General features: G+C 48.7%; 1 protein-coding gene across 2 annotated transcripts; it reads right to left on the reverse strand.

Annotated features, from left to right (window-relative positions):
- Positions 1-420: 420 nt before the first annotated feature.
- On the reverse strand, positions 421-17,544 carry Clptm1l (CLPTM1 like). 2 transcript variants are annotated; one of them, XM_021631402.2, is made up of 17 exons: positions 17,150-17,544; positions 16,522-16,622; positions 15,079-15,268; positions 13,707-13,855; positions 12,767-12,845; positions 10,480-10,597; positions 9,997-10,091; positions 9,253-9,337; positions 7,343-7,446; positions 6,403-6,468; positions 5,826-5,876; positions 4,981-5,063; positions 4,199-4,233; positions 3,384-3,439; positions 3,255-3,299; positions 2,509-2,624; positions 421-987 (listed from the first exon to the last, which is right to left on the reverse strand). In XM_021631402.2, the coding sequence occupies exons 1-17, from the start codon at positions 17,309-17,311 to the stop codon at positions 903-905; spliced, it is 1,620 nt and encodes a 539-aa protein (XP_021487077.1). In that variant the 5' UTR covers positions 17,312-17,544; the 3' UTR covers positions 421-902. The 2 variants fall into 2 exon arrangements, with proteins under 2 accessions (XP_021487077.1, XP_021487078.1); XM_021631403.2 differs by having other exon boundaries at positions 13,707-13,852; positions 17,150-17,515.
- Positions 17,545-17,998: the final 454 nt, after the last annotated feature.

A 17,998-nucleotide genomic window follows, 5' to 3' on the forward strand; every position in this document is an offset into this window, starting at 1 on the left:
AGGATGAATGTGTCCACTTAAGAGTTGCCATCCAGGTGACCAACTCCAGAGAAGAGCCTGACACTCCAGGAAGAATGCTGTTGTGTTCAACTACCCACAAACCTGCAGCCAAGCCCAATGTCACCTGGCACCAGAGCTTGCTTTACCAATGGTTCCCACACATTCCACTTTCCTTTGGAAGCACTTCTTTGCAGCCTACTTCTCTCTAAGGCATTTCTCCTAAAAATATAACCAACCTCAATGGTGGCAACTATGTCCAGTCTTTAAATGACTACACGAGCTCCTAGGACATTTGTGTGAAATAGCCTGGGAATTTGCTCCTTTCAATGCAGAAACAAATCTATCTTTTGTGTTGATCTATGAGAAGGGTTTGACTTAAAACATCTGCAATATTTTTGATATTATAGGATAAGAAAAATGTCACAGCCAAAGAAATTTATTTTAAAATAGAAACATACATACATTAAGCTTAAAACAATCAAATTTTAAACAAAAGGGAAAAAGAGCCATTTGATCCCAGAGTCCATACAGAACAACTTTCTATTGTGTGAAATCCACATAAGGAGCACTTGGACAAGCTGACATGGAAATCCATCACCCTCTCTACCCTTGTGTGCTCAGGTGTCCACTGGCTGCCATGGGACACTCATGTACTGAGAGCTACCTCTGGGTGACTGCCCGCTGGCACCATCATCTAGACCCAAGTTCATGTCGGGTATATGGTTAAGTGCTACAGTTCCTTCCAAACACGAGAAGAGAGGGTGCTCAGGGATACTGAGAAACGCTCAGAGGGATTTGGCAACGCAGAAGATGTGGTATCTAGGAATTTCCCAAAGCCCCCAGAAATACTCATGGCCCAAGTGTGCTGTGTGGTGCCGCCCGGGGGGCCTGGGCCGAGATGCTCAGTCTGGGTGGGGCTTCCGCTTGGGCTGCTCTTCATAAGACTCCCCAAATTCATTGACCCTGCTCTTATCCACAGGGTAAAGCCTGCAATGGTAGGGATGGATGACTATTAGCAAGACAAGTCCTTACTGCTCTCAAGAGAAGAACATAGCTCCTCTGAAAACATCCTCCAGTATCTGGGCCACCTCAACACCTGGGACGACCTTCACAGGCCCTGGGCCTGCCTCCCATCTCATGTGCCGAAGCCTGCATGGTTGGAAAATGCGGGCTTGGCCAACCTGAGGAGGACAGCAGCTCTGCAGTAGGGTGGGACCTGGAAAGGCCTCGCTGTGGGGAACTGAAAAGTTATCCAGGCAGTTACCAAAGTAGTAGTTGTAGTTTCTTTCCTGGCTTTGAGCACTCTGCCCATAGTGTTTATGCTCTTCAATCCTGAGACCTCCCATCCTAGGAACATAGCCCTGCTTTTATGAAGACACCAAGGCAAGGAGGAATGCAGTGCCCACTGTTCTCCTTGGTGCCCCACAAATAATGAGACAACCAGACCTCAGCTTTAAACAAACTCATATCCCATCAAAAGCCCTGAGGCTGTGTCTCTGCATAGATACTTGGAACTGCTTCAAGGGGCCCTGTTGGCTTGAAATAGGACTCGCACAAAAACTTGTACCACATATATTAGTAGCCGAGTTTCCACAAGCTCACTTCTACCTTCAGGTCTATCAGGGAAAGCAAGTATGGTTGTGAAAACCTAGGAATCAGACATCATTCAGCACATGGGTGTGCTACTGTGTTCCTATGACAACAGTCCTTTCAGACACACAAGTGCATGGACAAACAATCCTGGCTCAGGAACATCTGCAAGTACCTGAAGTAGCTTTGGGAAGACATGCTCATCCTGCACTGGATGGCCACAGCCTGGGAAGCTAGAGGAAGGTACTGTCATCATATGGGGATGGGTGGCAGGGGTGGGGGAATGATACGACCTCCAATGCCAGCTACTGAAAGATGGGAGGTAAGGTGGCAACACTTCATACAGAAGTCCTTTCCTGAACATGAACTCAAACTCTGGGTCAGAGGAGATGGGAAGACTGACCCTCTATTGGTTTTAAGGCTTGTTCCCACAAATCCCCAGCCCTCCCCCTACCCCCCAGCCCACAGGCAAGGGCTACGTATGCACAAAGGAAAGACTAAATGCCAGTATAGAGGGGGAAAGGTAGGCTAGGCAAGCATTTGCGGTTTAGTATTATTCCCTAGAGGCTCTTCCTTAGCTGAGCTGGGAGCTTTGCAGTGCTGTTGGTGCAAGGCCCTGGTGGCTAGCTGGTAGGTACTGCCGTTGGGTGCAGCCTGAGGGAGTCAGTGACTTCCACCTGTAGTGCATGCAGCCTGAGAGAAGACCAGCACCCCAGCCCACGCTGGAGGCCTATTTGCCAGACATTCAAAAGTGGCACACAACAGCTGCATGGGGAACAATCCTGTGCTGTGTTACCAGAAGATATAGCCGGAACGTATTCTGGGCAACAGAGAAGAGCCACCCACCTGCTAAATCTGTCTAAAACGAGCCGGGTGCAGGGCTCTACAGCTCAGGAAGTGCTGCATGTACACACTCACCATCGCTGGTAAAGGTAGACCAGGAACACCACGTCATCTCTGAAACAGGCCAGCCGGTGGGACGTGGGCATAGTAATGATGAAGGCAAAGACATCATCAATGAAGGTGTTAAAAGCCTGCAAAAGCAGATGGAGCAGTGAAACTACCACAAAGCTGGAGTCCTACTTTTTATAAGCCAAGTCAGAGAGCTGCCCCTCAGTAGACGGTGGGACCTGTGACTGTGACATTCACAACAGTGAGTGAGGATCTAGTGCAGAGACACCAGAGCAGCACCAGCAGAACAGCGGGTTTCTAGGGCATGTGATCCGCTCCACCACAAAGATCTGTAGCTTTCTGTGCTGGGAGCCAAGAAGACAGCTGGGAAACATGAGCAGAGCAGCACTGGGGCTGGTTCCTTAGAGAAGTGAAACTGCTTCCTATCAGCTCAAGTCTATCCAACCCTGTATGAAGGGTTCTAGGCACTGCTGGGAAGACAATGGCTCTGGTCTCAAACACCCAGTGACTGAGCCAAAGCATATATGCATTTTGACAGTATTGCCAAAAAGGAACATGGCCTTTTATTCAGAACTCTTCCTTAACATGACTATGAGAACCTGCATACTACGGAGTTTGTGGTTCTTCAGAATTTGAAAAAATGTCTTAGTTTTTCAACAAAATGGGCAGGACCAAAAGTACTGTGTATCTCTGTGTGTAGGTAACCCTACAAGGGGTCTTTCAGCTACTCCTGGCACAGTCCTGCTGCTTACCTTGTAGGTGAAGGCCTTCCAGGGCAGGTGTGCCACTGACTTCATCTGAAACAAGAAAGACACCACAGGTCAGGCAGAGGCAACATAGAGAAGATAGGGTATTGCCTTAGCAGACACACCTTGGCTTACCTTGTAATTGACAAAGAGCTGGGGCAACATGAAGAGGAAGCCAAAGGCATAGACACCTGTGAAAACAAAACATCCACGAGAAAGAGCCAAACACGCATTCTGCTGGGGCTCTGCACACTGAGACACCGGCTTCCAAAAGACCTCAGCTGGCCTTCTCACAGTATACAGCTTCCTGGCTAATAAACTCAACAGGAGTCAAGGACAAATCAGAAAAACAGCACACTTTTTACTGATTGCTGTTAACTTTTATCCCTGAGGATCAAGCAAGTGCTTGGCACCAGGGTTGGCACCCTGAGTAAGATGCCAGGGTTAAGAATGGGACTCATACCTAGAAGCATGGCCATCCAGCTTATTGGGAGGCTTCCTGACTTTACTGCTGCTTACTGGCACCCCAACACATGAGAATCCAACTCTTTGATACTTAGTCATGGGACACACACAGTACACAGAGGCCACGTGCTCTGAACCACACACAGAGCAGCAGGACATCAACCCGTCTCCCAGCTTGTTCACAAAGGCTAACTTGCCATAATCTGGGCCTGGTATTCTGGGTAACTCTACGGAATGAGACATCAGATGGGCTCTGAATGCTGGTGTTGCCTGTTTTCAGGGAAGGAAACAGACTGGAGTGGATATTCAAGCTTGGGAGCAGGCTTGTTTGGTGCTGAGGCAACACAGTGCTGGGCACTGTGAGTGCTAAAGGTGAGGAACTAACTAGCTTTTCATCCTAGAAACCTGTCCCACCAAGTGATGGAGAGGAAAGAAAAAGCACCTACTGTAAATACTGTCACCAAGAAGGAGATGCGTGTACTCACCATTCACAAAGCTGTTGATGAGCCAGGAGTACCAACTGAAACAGAAGTAAAGGAGTTGTGACTGTCAGAGGCCAAGGACATGTTGCTGAATGTTAAAGTGAAGGAAAAGCACCCTCCTGAAAAACCATGTGACACCCAAGCACTCAGGCACCCTGCAGATAGCCCACTATGGAAGCAAGCACCACTCTGAATGAACAGATTTCATTCCCAGGACTTCAGTGAGATAGGAGCCCATATACAGCATGCAACCCTGTGATCCTATCTACCTAGGGCCATGCTGCCCACCCATCCTAATTTCAGCCTAACTCCAGAAACACACTGTCCACATCTCTCCACCTGACACAGGGTCCCGAGCCTTCTCTTAGTCCTTCAGACACCAAAGAGCAAAGCACCAGCAGCACAGGGTTAGTTTTTTCCTCTTTCAAACTCTGTCCAATCTCTGTATTCAAAGTCAGTGAAGAAATAATGGAAAGCTTGCACTTCCCAGATGGAAGGCTTATGTGCCTATGTCTACCAGGTGGTTCCTGCAACCTTCATAAGTAACGGAGATGCATAAGGGCATGTCAGTGGTTCCTGTTCTCTTCACAACCCAGAGGGGATGAAGGCCTAGGACTGACTTTTAGAGCAGCAGAAGCAGATCCTGGCCTGCATCTGAGAAGGCGCCCCAGTTCCTGGCAGCCCAAGGCGGGAGGGCAGTCTCCCAGGTGGACGTGGCCTGTACTCAGAAACCATGCTCAGTGTTTCAGCTGAGGACCTGAGGGTATGAACTCTGCAGCACCCACCTCTTATACTTGATATTCAGGAGTGAGTAGACAGCACCCCCGACACAGAGAGGGTAGAGCAAGTAAGACAAGTACTTCATGGCCTGCAAGGGACAGAGGCAGCTTCCAGTTAAATATCTCAACCAACGAACACCTCAGCAGATACATCATCTAACTTATGACAAGAGCAAGCAAAAAAAAAAAAAAAAAAAAAAAAAAAAAGCAGAATCCCAATAATGTCTCAGGTAATAGCACAATCATGTCTAGTGGCCATGGAATTTTTGTCAAGACCCCAAAACAAGAACCTGAACGCACACCACGGGCAGCAGTGACTGTGATGCATCACCCCCGATGCATCAAACATGCTGCTGGCATCAGGGTGGCAAATTCAGCCAGGAAAAACCACGGAAGACTCCAGGTCACGGGCCCAGGTTGCAAGTGCACCACAGGGCCTGTATTTACTCTGGTTTGAGATTTGTTATCATCTCACTAAAATCTGAACTGCAAATAGCTGAGCTCTGAACTGAACATAAAAACCATCCTGCACAGACATCCTATTAAACCCAACATGTCTCATTCTCCAGCAGCAATGGGAAGCTACTAGGGCCTAGACACCAGAGGGATTCCTGTGGCCTCTGTATGAATGAACAGAGAAGCCAGGTGGCTGGCAGAAATGATCTGTCCCGGTGACAAACTGGGAACCAGTGGCTTGAGAGCACTTTCCTTCCCTGGAAAGATGGTACATCTATTTGTTCACTTTCAGGACTGCTTTTCAGGCTGGCTCCATCACATTCCCAGGACAGGTTCCCCCAAATTACAGCAAGGGCTCAATACTTTATGGTGTCATGGAGTTCCCAACAGCTTACCTGGGCATCATACTTCTCAGTTTTCCTCTCAGATTCACTGTGGGTGCCAAACTGTTGTAAGATTAATACAATGTCAGCTGACATTACTAGACATACATAGGCAGGCATTAGTATCAGCACAGCAAAGCTCGAACTGTAGCAATAAATGGTGTAGGGTCCTACCTACTGTACTACCCTCAGGGCCAACACTGGCTGCATGCGGCCTCTGGGCTAGGCACTAGCCACTCCTGGCCCTTTGCTTCTACTGAGACAGCCTAGTCTCCTGATGAATCAGGTGAAGAAAGAATTGGCAACTAATTAGAAAGCTGACCTGAGCTCTATCAGCGGGCTTGCCCAGCCAAGAGCTGCAAAGCCAGGCTGTGTGAGGAGGCCCCCATCCGGGGGCACCTGTACATGCATGTACTTGTGTGCTGGGGAGCTCTGTACCTGATACCTGTACCTCAGTGCCTGAGACAGACAGATACAGGGTAAAGTGCCTCCACAAGGTTCAGCACTAACTTGGAGGCAACTAAGAAATGACAGCCCGGTGAGTCTGCTCAGGAAAAGTTGTATATGGAGCTGTTATCACAGGTCTCACCTGAAACACAGGTCTCAGGCCCGTCCAGGCCACTGTCATTTTCAATGCCTTCTTCACTTTCCAAAGCTGAAGGGTGAAAAGGAAACATACATTTAATTCTAAAATGTAGGATAAGGAGCTAGACTGTGTGAAGGACAAGACTGGCGGCCATCACCTCTAGTCCTGTTAGTCATTGTTTCTCTTCCTTCTACTTCTCATAGCCATTTGTGGAATGGGAAGGCTCTGTACCCACTCATTGCTGTCTACTAGGTGGAATGTACAGTCACTGGTAAAACACAAGGAAACCAGTACTCATGCCTTCCTTAAACCAAGCCAGTCTTCCTCTGGGGTGGAAGTCTTTTCCTGGACTTACCAGGGATCCATGGCCTCCTCAACATCCTCACTGCAATCTTGTGCCTGAATTAGGTCAGGTCTAGCACATTGCCTCTGAGATGGATTTTCATGCTGTCACTGTGCCAGTCACCTTATTGTGCATGGAGCTCCAGTGTCAATGAAGCCCATCTCTCAACAAGCATCCACAAGTGCCAGAACTCTACAGAACCAACTCTGAGAACTATACTTCTAGGTCTGGACCCTGCTTGGAGCCTTCCAGACCATGCTCCTATGGCTCCTTTCCACAAGCAACTCACAGCAGCACTAGGTCATAGGTGTTAAGTGGCATTAACCACAGTTCACATGGCTGTTAATTCCAAACTTCTGTCAAACCAGAAGCTTCTCCAATACTACATCAACTTGTTTCATTCCAACTGTTATGCCCAGTGGGATCTACTGTCTCAAGACGTACTCTCAGAGAGCTGCCTCCCTGAACCTGTTTCAAGAGGACTGTAGGTCCGTAGAGTGCCTCTTGTTTCATGACTTAGAGCAGCTGAGCAAGTGCTGAAGTTCACAGACCTCACAGCAACCCCAGTCATCCTGACCCAGAATTGTGCCTAGGACTCACCTCAATGGCAGCCCCAACACCTGCAGGGATCAGTACCAGCAGACTTGTCTGTTCATCCAGCAGGAAGAGGAAGATGACCACAGTACTGAAGCAACGCCAGAGCACTGGGAACATGAGCACACAAGTTGGTGAGGGCATGAAGCATCCATTCCTTGCACACACCTCCAACCACCTGTGAACCTATACCCCACCCACCCAAGGCAGCTCTTCTGGTCTGCCATGTCAACTAAGGAAAAGCAGCTGGGCTGGAGGTGGAGCTCACAATAGAGTCGGTACTTAAGAGTCCAGACCCTGGCTTTTATGCCTAGGACCAGGGGAGACTAAAGGGATAGCAGACAATAGTGCATCTCTTAAAAAGCACTGTAAATAAATCACCAGAGGCCACAGCATGGAGCAGAAGGTAGAGGGCATGGTCTAAGCAGTACCAGATATGGTGACAGTCACAGACACAAATGAGCACAGATGCTGGGTTGGCTGCCCAGGTAGAGGGCTTGCTTACCCTACATTCTCCTGTTTTGTCCCACCTATGGCTTTTTTCTTTTTATAAAGCTGTGCTTTTGTTCATAGGCTGGGCTCTGAAGACAGTCTGGTCAAGGCCACAGTTACCAGATTCAGCAGGAGGCATCTCCTCCATAGGTGCCTGGTGACAGACACTAAAGGGCTTCCTTGGCAGTTTTGTGCTGTATACTCACTGGGGCTGACCCTGACAGTGAAATCCAACTCTTGCTAGAGTAGCTTCCCATTCTATCCCTTACACTTGAAACTACACTGACCTCAAAAGCCTGTCACCATCACAATTCTATCTACCAGCAACTGCCTCTTTTACACAGTAAAACCATCACACTGGATCTTGTATAGTGAAATGATTCTGTAAAGCCAGGTCTCACTAATGAGAACGCTGCTCCAAGTACTATGGATTTATTATGAAAACTTACTCTAAAGCCAGCAGCCAGACTCCTAAGGCTAGGGACCAGACCCTGGGGCACCCTTTTGTGAAGCCATGAGGGAGATGGTAGACAGAAGGTCTGATACTATCTTGGAATCTATGAACAACTAACCTGCCCAACAGGCCCATGTACCTTGTGCCTTGATAGGCAGGCCAACTCCACACCTTCATGCAGAAGGTCTGTGCCCCATGGCCTATAGCCTCAATGGGATTCAGAGATGCTCAATGGCTGCTGAGATTGCTTAGACAGAGCTTGGGGTTATGCTGCTTGACTAAAGAGGCATCTCTACAGCCAAGCACAAATCTGGGACTATTGATGAAGAGCAAGCTTCTCTATTGGAGGCTAGTCTAATGCTAATTACTGGCCCTCAAGATCTGATTACTGCCTGCCAGATACCCTATCCTTGTTTGTTTAAACCTGCCTCAAACATTATATATGATTGGTTCATTAAATGGCCTATACCTGGGCAGGGCAGAATGGGGTAGGGTGTGGCTAATGTTCCCTGGCTTTTGAGGATGGGAAAATACCATGAGAATCAGGAGAGATGAACAGATAGGAAGGAAGAAGGAGAACACCTGGCTGGGTTAGCCTGGAGAAGAAACCACATGGGGCTGGGAGGAAGGACTCTAGTGATGGCATGAACAGGTCCAGATGAAGAACAAAAGCAAGGATGTATTAGATTGTAGGATGGTTAAGGAGGATGACATTGGGTGATAGCTGGGAGATGGATGGAGAGGTGATTCCGACAATGTAGGTATAAATATCTGCCTGGCCCAAGGTAAATAAGGCAATTATAAAACCTAACAGGTGCATGTGTCTTATTATTTTTGATAGCGCGTTAGATAATACTGCCGTTATAATCATAGGTCAAATAATAATAAACAATATATAGCCCAACACTCTTTTTTTAAAATTTACTACAACACTTCTCAGTGAGGCTTTGGCCAGGTTCCTGGGCCCTACCTGCTTTGGTTGACATTCCAATCATGCTCTTCTTTTTCTTCCAGAAACTGATGTCATTTTTAAATGCCAGGAAATCAAAAAGAAGCTATAAAGAATATATAGAACAGCACACACTAATCACTTACATCACTTTCAATGACCAGGCAATCTGCAAGTACATTAGGCCCAAACCTCAGGTTCAACAAGACATATTCATTACTAAACCCATTCATACACATGTTCCGAGGCCACAATTTTGGAACTTGGAGGGTGATATTAATGGGGCAGTTTTCAAACATACATCTTTGACCCAAATCCCAGGGAGATAACCTTGGGGCGTGGCCAACCAGGACCCCAATCTAGGTCTGACCCCATTACTTCTAACATACCAGTCACTCACTTTGTGACTTCTTACAGTCACCCTGAAAGACAGTAAAGTTTGCTTTGGGGTAACTGGTACCCAGAAGCTCCATTATACCCCATGCCTCCGTACCTTGCACCCTGACTGTTCCCAGGACAGTAGAGTCAGAGAGATCTCTAGTACCTCTGTGTTCTACACGTGACACATGATACACACAGGACTGCTCACTTTCCTAGATCGAGTCTGCTAGGGGTAAGTTCTAGGGGCGCTGGCATGTGGACAAGGAACAATAGGGGCTGGAGGCTGTGCAGAACCCAGGTCAACCGCAACTATATGCCAGTGCCTGAGGAGCCACCCCAATGTCTGTCCTAGTCCCTACAACAAGAACCCAGGGGACAGCTCACATGAAAGGCTGCAACAAAGAAGGTCAACGCTAAGAGATATAAGTTGGTGTCTACAAAAATTCCCTTCACTTCATCTGCGTCTTTTTCTGAAAACCCTGCAAGAAAAGCACATAATTCAAGAAGAGCCATTTCAACATCACAAATATTCTTCTGAATGCAGAATTTTCTCTGGAGCAAAACTCAACACAACTTGTGGCATTTAAAATATTGTGTTCTGAATAAAGCCATTTTTTCAGCTAACTCCTAAGGTCACATTCTAAGAGATAAAAGGAACTGAACCACTGCAAACCTCTTGGCCATAAGACCAAATACAAACCCATAAATGACCGCTAGCAGGAAGTATAGCAGACAGTGAGTGAGTGAATGAGTGTGTGTATGTGTGTGTGTGTGTGCGCGCGCTATTGGACAAACAACCACAACATACATGGCTTGGATTCATCAAACACCACATCCCACCCTGGCCCAGGGCCCAAGGCCACCCACCGAACTGCTGCAGGGAGTACACGGCATCCTGCATGTGGATCCAGAAGCGCAGCCGCCCCAGTGAGATCTTGTCATAGGATACAGTGAGCGGCAGCTCAGTGGTGGAGCGGTTTATCATCTGCCACCAAGAAATCCATAGGTGAGGGAGGGCCATCAAACATGGACAGGACTCAGGCTAACTTGAGAACAGCCTGCAGCCATGCACCATATCCCAGTAGACCTTGATACCATGGCAGATCCCTGCACAACCTTCTGCAGCTCCATGCTAGCCCCAGTGGGCCTTGCAAGGGTCAGGGTCTGATGCAAGGCTCATTCCTCATCCTAGGGCCTTTCATGTTCAGACTGAGCCTTCCCCACAGGATGTTAGCTCTGCCAGCTACTGTCTCAAATCTGAGCAGGACAGGTTTCTACTGAACCACCCATTGACAGCTCTGAGCACCTTTCTTCCTATTCACCAGCTCAATTCTATGTATTACTTTTAACTATACCTATGAGCTCACTGTTTTAAGTAACACCCTGTTCCATGTGTGTCCAACATTCTTCCAAGCTGCACAAGCCCTGACAACTGGGAGACAGGCTCACAACTAGCCATGGCTAGAAACTGATCAGCTTATTAGCTGAGCCAAGGAAGGGTGAGCATGCCTGGCTGAGGTGCCCTGCCCTGCCCTAGAGGAGTGGAGGCTGTACACAAGGGCCTGCCTCAGGCTCTCAGGTGAACAATGAAGAGAGAGCATTTGACCCCACACCCTACACGTGAAATGTGGCCATGCTGATGGTGCAGGACATGTGCACTAGTGTCACATGTCATGATTTGGAACACCTCATCTAATCTTCCTGCCCCGACCTCCTGCCATGAACACCACTGCTGTCAAAGGCATGATGGCCACACATGAAGCTGGCAACCTGAACTGTGTTAGGGCTAAGCAGCTACCAGGCCTCGGACTTGACAGCTAGGTAGTGGGGCTCTCACAACACAGATGCCTCACTGCAGGCAGCAAAGGCTTCTGAACATACCTTAAGTGGCTAGACTTGTCCTGGCATACCACTGTAAGGCCATCAGACAGCCTATTGGCTGGACTCTAGCAGGCTAGGCTGTCCCCTAAAGATAACATTCCTTTGAGAAATGGCTCACATGAGACAAAGCAAAAATACCAAAATAGCTATCACAGCAAAGCTAGTTGCCTACATGCTCACTTTTGGTACTGTAGCTTGTAAGGGCTACAGCTTGTAGTTGTCCACCAAGAAGGACAACTAGAATGCACAATCTACAGATGTTGGCCTACAGCATCCATGGATACCCAGCTACAAAAATACAGTCACTGGACACAATTTCCCAACTGCTTGTAGGAAACTAGGCCTCGTATGTTCAGACAGCCTGGGATATACTAAGTACAGCTGGTACGTTTCACAGAACCCAGTGTCCCAGCTTCAAACAAGAAGAAAGAAAGTCGGAGGAGGAGGAGGAGGCCAGAAGTCAGTCAGACCTCCTTACTAGAGACTGCACTGTTTCTAACCCACAGGCTATCTAGGTGCAGATGACACTGAGGAAAGAAGAGGACTTGGTATTAGGGACTGTGGGAGCCTGTCATCCTGAGCCACAGCCAGAATCAGAGCCTAGGACAGGGCCTGAGGAGGTTCCTATGGAGAGCTCTCAGCTCTCTAAGCCTTGGCTTCTGCTCAAGAGGAGATCTAGGGTGGCTGTTAGGGAGCACTCACTAACAAAAAGTGAGAGAGAGACACAGGTGCTCACTTGTGAACCCAGTCAGAGCTTTCGTTTCCTGTCCCAAATTATATCATTGTTAGAGAACAGTGACACAGCTCCTGGCAGCAACTATTACAACGAACATGAAATACTTAGCATGGCACTCGATGCAGTGTTAGCCACTTTCACTCTCTTTACAATGCAAAGCCAAAATTCACCCATGATCTTGTACTCTCAAAACACCCTTGGTCTCTCTGGAAAAACAGCATCTTTATTGCCTGTAACAAGGACACCAGAATAGCCATTTCAGCTCTACAGGACCTTAGCACTGCCCATGGCTATCCTAAGAGTTGTGGCTCCCTCTCATGCTTGGTTCAAATATGAAACTCTGGTCCCATAGCAGGACTATCCCTAAGGACAAGGTGTGCAAGAAACCGTGAAGCATCACAGGCCTCACATACCAGAAGCAGGCACGCAGGCCTTTCTGAGGGAGCTCTGTGGGACTACCACCTAAGAGGCAACACTCCCCACTCAGAGAGAAGTTCTGTGCTGTGTCCAGAGAAAGACAAGGAGGGCATGGCTCACCATCAGGTCTTTCACCCGGTTGCTCAGCTGGTCGATGAACAGGATGGGGAGGTAGTGCACTGTCTTCCCAAGCTGAATCCTGGGGGTTAGAGGCACAACAGGCTAGAGTCAGTGTCAGCGGCCGGTCCCCGCAGGTCACTAAGTATGTCGACAAACGAGGAGCATCCACCTAGCATCGCTCGCTACTGGCTGCATCTTGGCTACTGGAATCTCAGAAGAAGGATTTTCCACACAGAAGCAGGAGACCGTAACAGCCCATTAACAGTTACTGCCATAGTAGGAAGACCCACACATCTGCCTTCTAAGGGGGTGGTGGGAAAGCTACACTACACCATGATGGCACACTGAGGGATTGCAACACTGGGTTGAACACGATACAGGTACGCTTAACTAAGAATGGCAAAGAATATCTATGTCACAACCTAGAGACAAAAATCTTTTCTTTTAAATAATTAATTTTATTTTATGTGCGTTAGTGTGAAGGTATCAGATCCTTTGGAATTGGGGTTTGGAGTTGTGGGAACTGAAGCCCAGTCAAATGAAAGAGGAAATAGTGCTCTTAACCACTGAGTCATCTTTTGAGTCCAGCTACAAAACCCCACATTTCATAGCCCAGATAGCACAATGACAGGACAAAGCCTTAGGGCACAGAGCAGTCACAGTTAACCCAGTTTCAGCCCAGGTGGGCCACTATTCACAGATTAGAGGCCAAGATGCACCAGCTGGAATTTTACTTTCTCTCAATCTTGTGAGCCACCTTGATCATCACAACCTCCAGTGGTAAGGAATTGGATGGGGTCTATGACAGGGCAGCTCCAAATACAGGCAGGGTCTAGAACTCAGGAATGGCATTTTCTATTTGGGGTCACCCACTACTGATGCCTGCTCTGCTGTCAGTTCTAGGAGTAGCTCCCCTCCCTGGGTTCCTCCTGACACTTACATCTTCATATACCGATGCACATCTGCAGGCAGGGAAGAACCATCAAAGACAAAGTCATCCACCATCACATTCAGCGTCAACCTGGGTCGCCAGTGAGAGACGGGTTCATCCAGGGCATTTGATGGTTTCTTCTCTGCTTCTATCTGCTGCTATAAAGAACAGAAATGGAGGCTACACTACCTGGGATCAGCCTGGGGCAACTGGGTGCTCAGGGCCTCCACCTGAGAACCCACTGGCTCCCTAGACTGACAAAAGTGGGAAAGGAGGCCTCCTTGTGGGGTCCTAGTGATCTTGGGCTGTCAGTCCCAGACCACATCCTCCCCCATCCCAACATGTTCTATGAGATCTTGAGGAGACAGTGCTGAGGGATCAGGACCTGGGGAACTGCTACAGCAATCCTGCATCCCTGTGGGCTGGGGAAAGACTACCCAGAGACAACACCAAACCTGATACAAATGAACAAAGAGTGGTCTTAAAAGGAGATGCACAGGAGCAGGCGTTGATTCTAGATAAAACTTAACTAGGAGAAAACTCCAGGCAAATCAGCAGCCTGTTTAATGGTTCCATACTCATCACACAAAAGACACCAGCCAGCTCCCCACACTGCCCTCCTGGAACCCTCCCCAACCTGCCCCCAAGGACACACAGCAGGGGAAAACAAACAGGAAGAGGATTTAAAAATCTGCTCCTAACCCCTAGACTATGGCTGCTTCCTGCAAAATTGCCATTATTCTTGTTTTGTGTGTGATATGTCTTATGTTCTTCTTAATACAGACCCAGACATTGGCTATTTCTTGTTTTATGCCATGAGCCCGTGAATGATTAACTTGCCTGTAACAGTCTCAGTCTATAGTTCAGACTGGTCTGGAACTTATGGCAATACTCGTATCTCAGCCTCAAGTACTATGATAGGAGGAGTGAGCCATCTTGCTTGGTTGAATAGCCACTTTTGTGAGTCAATCTTTCTTTCCACAGTTCTCTATAAAATACAGTACCTATGCCCTTCCTATAACTTTGAATTATAAGCATAAAAAGAAACGCCCAGTCATGCAGTCCTACAGTGTGTGTGTGCATGCACATGCTTGTGCACATGTGATGGCTCTCATCTGAAAGTACAGGTGAGCTCTGGAGAATAACTGCCCTACCAGGAAGACATACATCCTCACCCAAAGATGCAGGAGGCCTAGAGACGGAGAGGCAGTCTCTTAGAGTGCTCATCACTAATCTGATGGGGTTTATCTTAAATCCATGGACGTTATTTGCATGAAAGACAATTAAGTATACATCAGTGTTCAAATTCCTTTATGCTGCCATTGTAAGACATGCACACAAGAGACACGAGCTTGTTACAGTGATCTGCTAAGACCCTTACCTGCGTGGCAGACTCCCCAGTGAGGAGGTTAATTTCTTCTGGTTTAGGGATCATGTAGGTAGTCAGAGGGCTGACCAGGTGTACCTGTTTCCCATCGTGCCAGGGCAGAATCCCAGCATGATGCAGGAAAATATATGCATACAGCGTCCCATTGTTTCTTGTTTTCTTTGGTACAGAAACATTAACTGTCCTAAAACAGAACAGTCATTTTAACATGCACATATTAAGTTCCATGTTTATTATGTAGCCCAGATAGCCCTCAAACTCAAGTTCCTCCTGCTCCAGTTTTCCAAGTAGCTGGGATTAACAGTATGCACCAGCATTCTGGCTAACACTGTTTGTATACATATGGCAGCTAATCATCTCTTTAGATTTACACAATTTAATTTTGTTCACAATTACTAAAAATGAAATCCACCTGCCTGTGACTTTACTGGCCTCAGAGCACAACGGTGTCTCAAGCACTATAAAAAGTACAGCCATTCCCAGGAGCCTCAGAAGGGACACAACTTGTTTTAAAAGCCATGGTGGCAACTGCTACAAAGTGTAGCATGCAGAACATGGGCTCCTCTAAAGCGCCTAAAAAGAGCTGTGTCTAATAAGGAACTGAGAGGGACTCTGAACACACAGCTGCTGACTCCACATGATGCTCTATGTGGGGTTTCTGGCGGGTGCAAACTGCAGTGGAGCTCAGGAAGCGCTATTCCAGGAGCACTCGTGCTTCTACAGCTTCCCCCAGGCTCCAGAGCAAACATGTCACTCTGTCCTGGACAACTGGCACAAGTCCAATGAGCAGGAGGCAGTGTTTACTGCTGTAAAACTAGTCAACAGTGGCAGCACTTTCTACCTCCATTTCAGGAGGCTTGGAACAGGCAGTCAGTAACTATCCTAAGGCCACGGGTTAACAGGCCTGGGCAATGGTGACTGGGTGGGAGCTGAAGGCTGGCTGAGTAGTGAGTTTGATGTCTGTTGGGCAGCATAATAGGACCCTGACTTACTGAGCAAGTCATTTTAAACTTTTTACTTGAACTTCTACAAGTCAAAATCATATGTCAAGTGCTAAATCACCGCCAATCCTCGAAAGTTACTATACGTAGTTGAGCACTGATGATCTATTCTAATGTCAAAGGCCGCTTAATTATGGCTTTCAGCACAGTTCCTTCCACCATCCCATTTTGCCCCCGTATAAGTAACAGGTGAGCTACTTTTACTAGGTGGAATGTACCACTCCTTGGGAGACTACATGAGCTGTGACAAACCACACTGCCATCAGACAGCAGTAAAAGCCACTTTCTAAGTGACAAACTCATCACCTGTTACCTTCAGCTTGACTGTCTACACACATCCTAGATGGGAGTGCTTCTCTAGGATGTCCTCGCTCTCTACACATTGCTACCAATGACGTGTGGAGCCCATTCCTGGCAATCTGTCCCACATCCACACCTTTCAAATTTGGACTCCACATCAAAGTCTTCCACGTTCAGGACCAGGTCCACATTGTTCTCTGCACCAAGGCTGGACCGTGTGGTGGTGTAAACACTCAGCTGGAAAGAGTGAGCAAGAATGTAAAGCCAAAAGGCCCTGACAGAAAACATACCTCTACTGGGAGAGGGCAGGCAATCTGAGGGCTACCTCCCAGCGGGTGAGCTTGGGCTTGGTCAGAAAAGTCCTGTGTGACATTACTGTGTAGAAAGAACCTAAGTGTGGAGTTGACCCGTTGTGAATCCCCACTAAAACCAGGAAGTGACACAGGTGATTAAGAGGGCAGAGCTAGCAGCATGATGCATATGGATGGAGATCTCATGGTAGTGTCTATCGGGGTCCCATTAGCAAACGTGTAGGACAACTCGACCTCAGTTATAATCGGGGCAGAGCAGGGCACCAAGGGGTATCAAGAGGGCAGCAGAGAACAGAGAAGCTCCAGCTCTCAATGCCACTTAACCCGAACGGTGGACAGTGACATCTGTGGTAGGGGGCAACACTTGGAGCCTGTATCCCGTCTCTGACCAGTGCCAGAAGGGAGGGTCGCACCTGGCCGGGAGGCGCCCTCTCAGGGGCCCCCGACGCTCACCTGCAGCTTGGGCCGCCGGGCCAGATAGGGCTGGATGCAGTTGGAGTCGCCCGAGCACGGACGGGTGTAGACGATACCGTACATGACCCAGCAGGTGTGCACCACGTACACCACGAACACGCCCACCACCAAGCTGGTGAAGGAGCTGCGGCCGCTCCACATGGCGCCGCCGCCTGCGGGCCGAGCGCCGCCGGCCGCCGCTCACGGGAGAGCCGTCGCGCGCCGCCGCCGCCGCCGCGGGGAAACCAACGCGCCTCGCGCGGGCCGCCGGCCGCCCCGCATGCTCCCGCCACCCACACCCGGCGCTGCGGGATTCGCCGGATTTGCTGACCACCGCTTCCGGGACCCGAGCCGCCGGCGGAAGTGGACGCGCGCGGCCCTCTGGGAGCCCGACGCTCAGCCAAGCACGCGCGTCCGCACGCCGGACGCGTTCGTGACGTCAGCCTCTCGCGCCGTCCTCCCGGCGTGCGCCGGGGACGTCAGAAGGGCCTTCCTTATCGGGTGGGATCTCAACTCGGAGAGATGCTTTCCTTTGCTCTCCTTGCTGGCGCTCTTGCTTGGACTGCAGGTTGACAGCGGCGCTTCGAGATGATGGCGGGGAGCGTAATGCTGGCCTCCCAGCTCTTCTAAGTCTAGGGTAGCGTACAAAAGTTAAGAAAAGACAGAGAGTATACTCAGGAAACTTAATAGCTGTTTTCTCGGGTGTGGGGTTAACCATATTGATAACATGCAATTCAAGATGGCCAGAAAAGGTTAAAAAAAAATAGCCTTTTTACAGGTCAGTTCCCCCTTTTGTCAGAAGAATGGGTTCCTTTGGGTAATATAAATTGCCTAACCTGTGCAGAGGTA

The sequence above is a fragment of the Meriones unguiculatus genome, chromosome 3 (genome assembly GCF_030254825.1).
Source record: "Meriones unguiculatus strain TT.TT164.6M chromosome 3, Bangor_MerUng_6.1, whole genome shotgun sequence".
NCBI lineage: Eukaryota > Metazoa > Chordata > Mammalia > Rodentia > Muridae > Meriones > Meriones unguiculatus.

Excerpts from the sequence above, each read along its gene's own strand:
- Clptm1l (XM_021631402.2), bottom strand. The coding sequence starts at position 17,311 with ATGTGGAGCGGCCGCAGCTCCTTCACCAGCTTGGTGGTGGGCGTGTTC. Across the intron at positions 13,856-15,078 it reads CTGGGGAGTCTGCCACGCAG|CAGCAGATAGAAGCAGAGAA; the intron begins GTAAGGGTCTTA and ends TGTTCTTTATAG. Across the intron at positions 4,234-4,980 it reads CTGAATATCAAGTATAAGAG|TTGGTACTCCTGGCTCATCA; the intron begins GTGGGTGCTGCA and ends CTTCTGTTTCAG.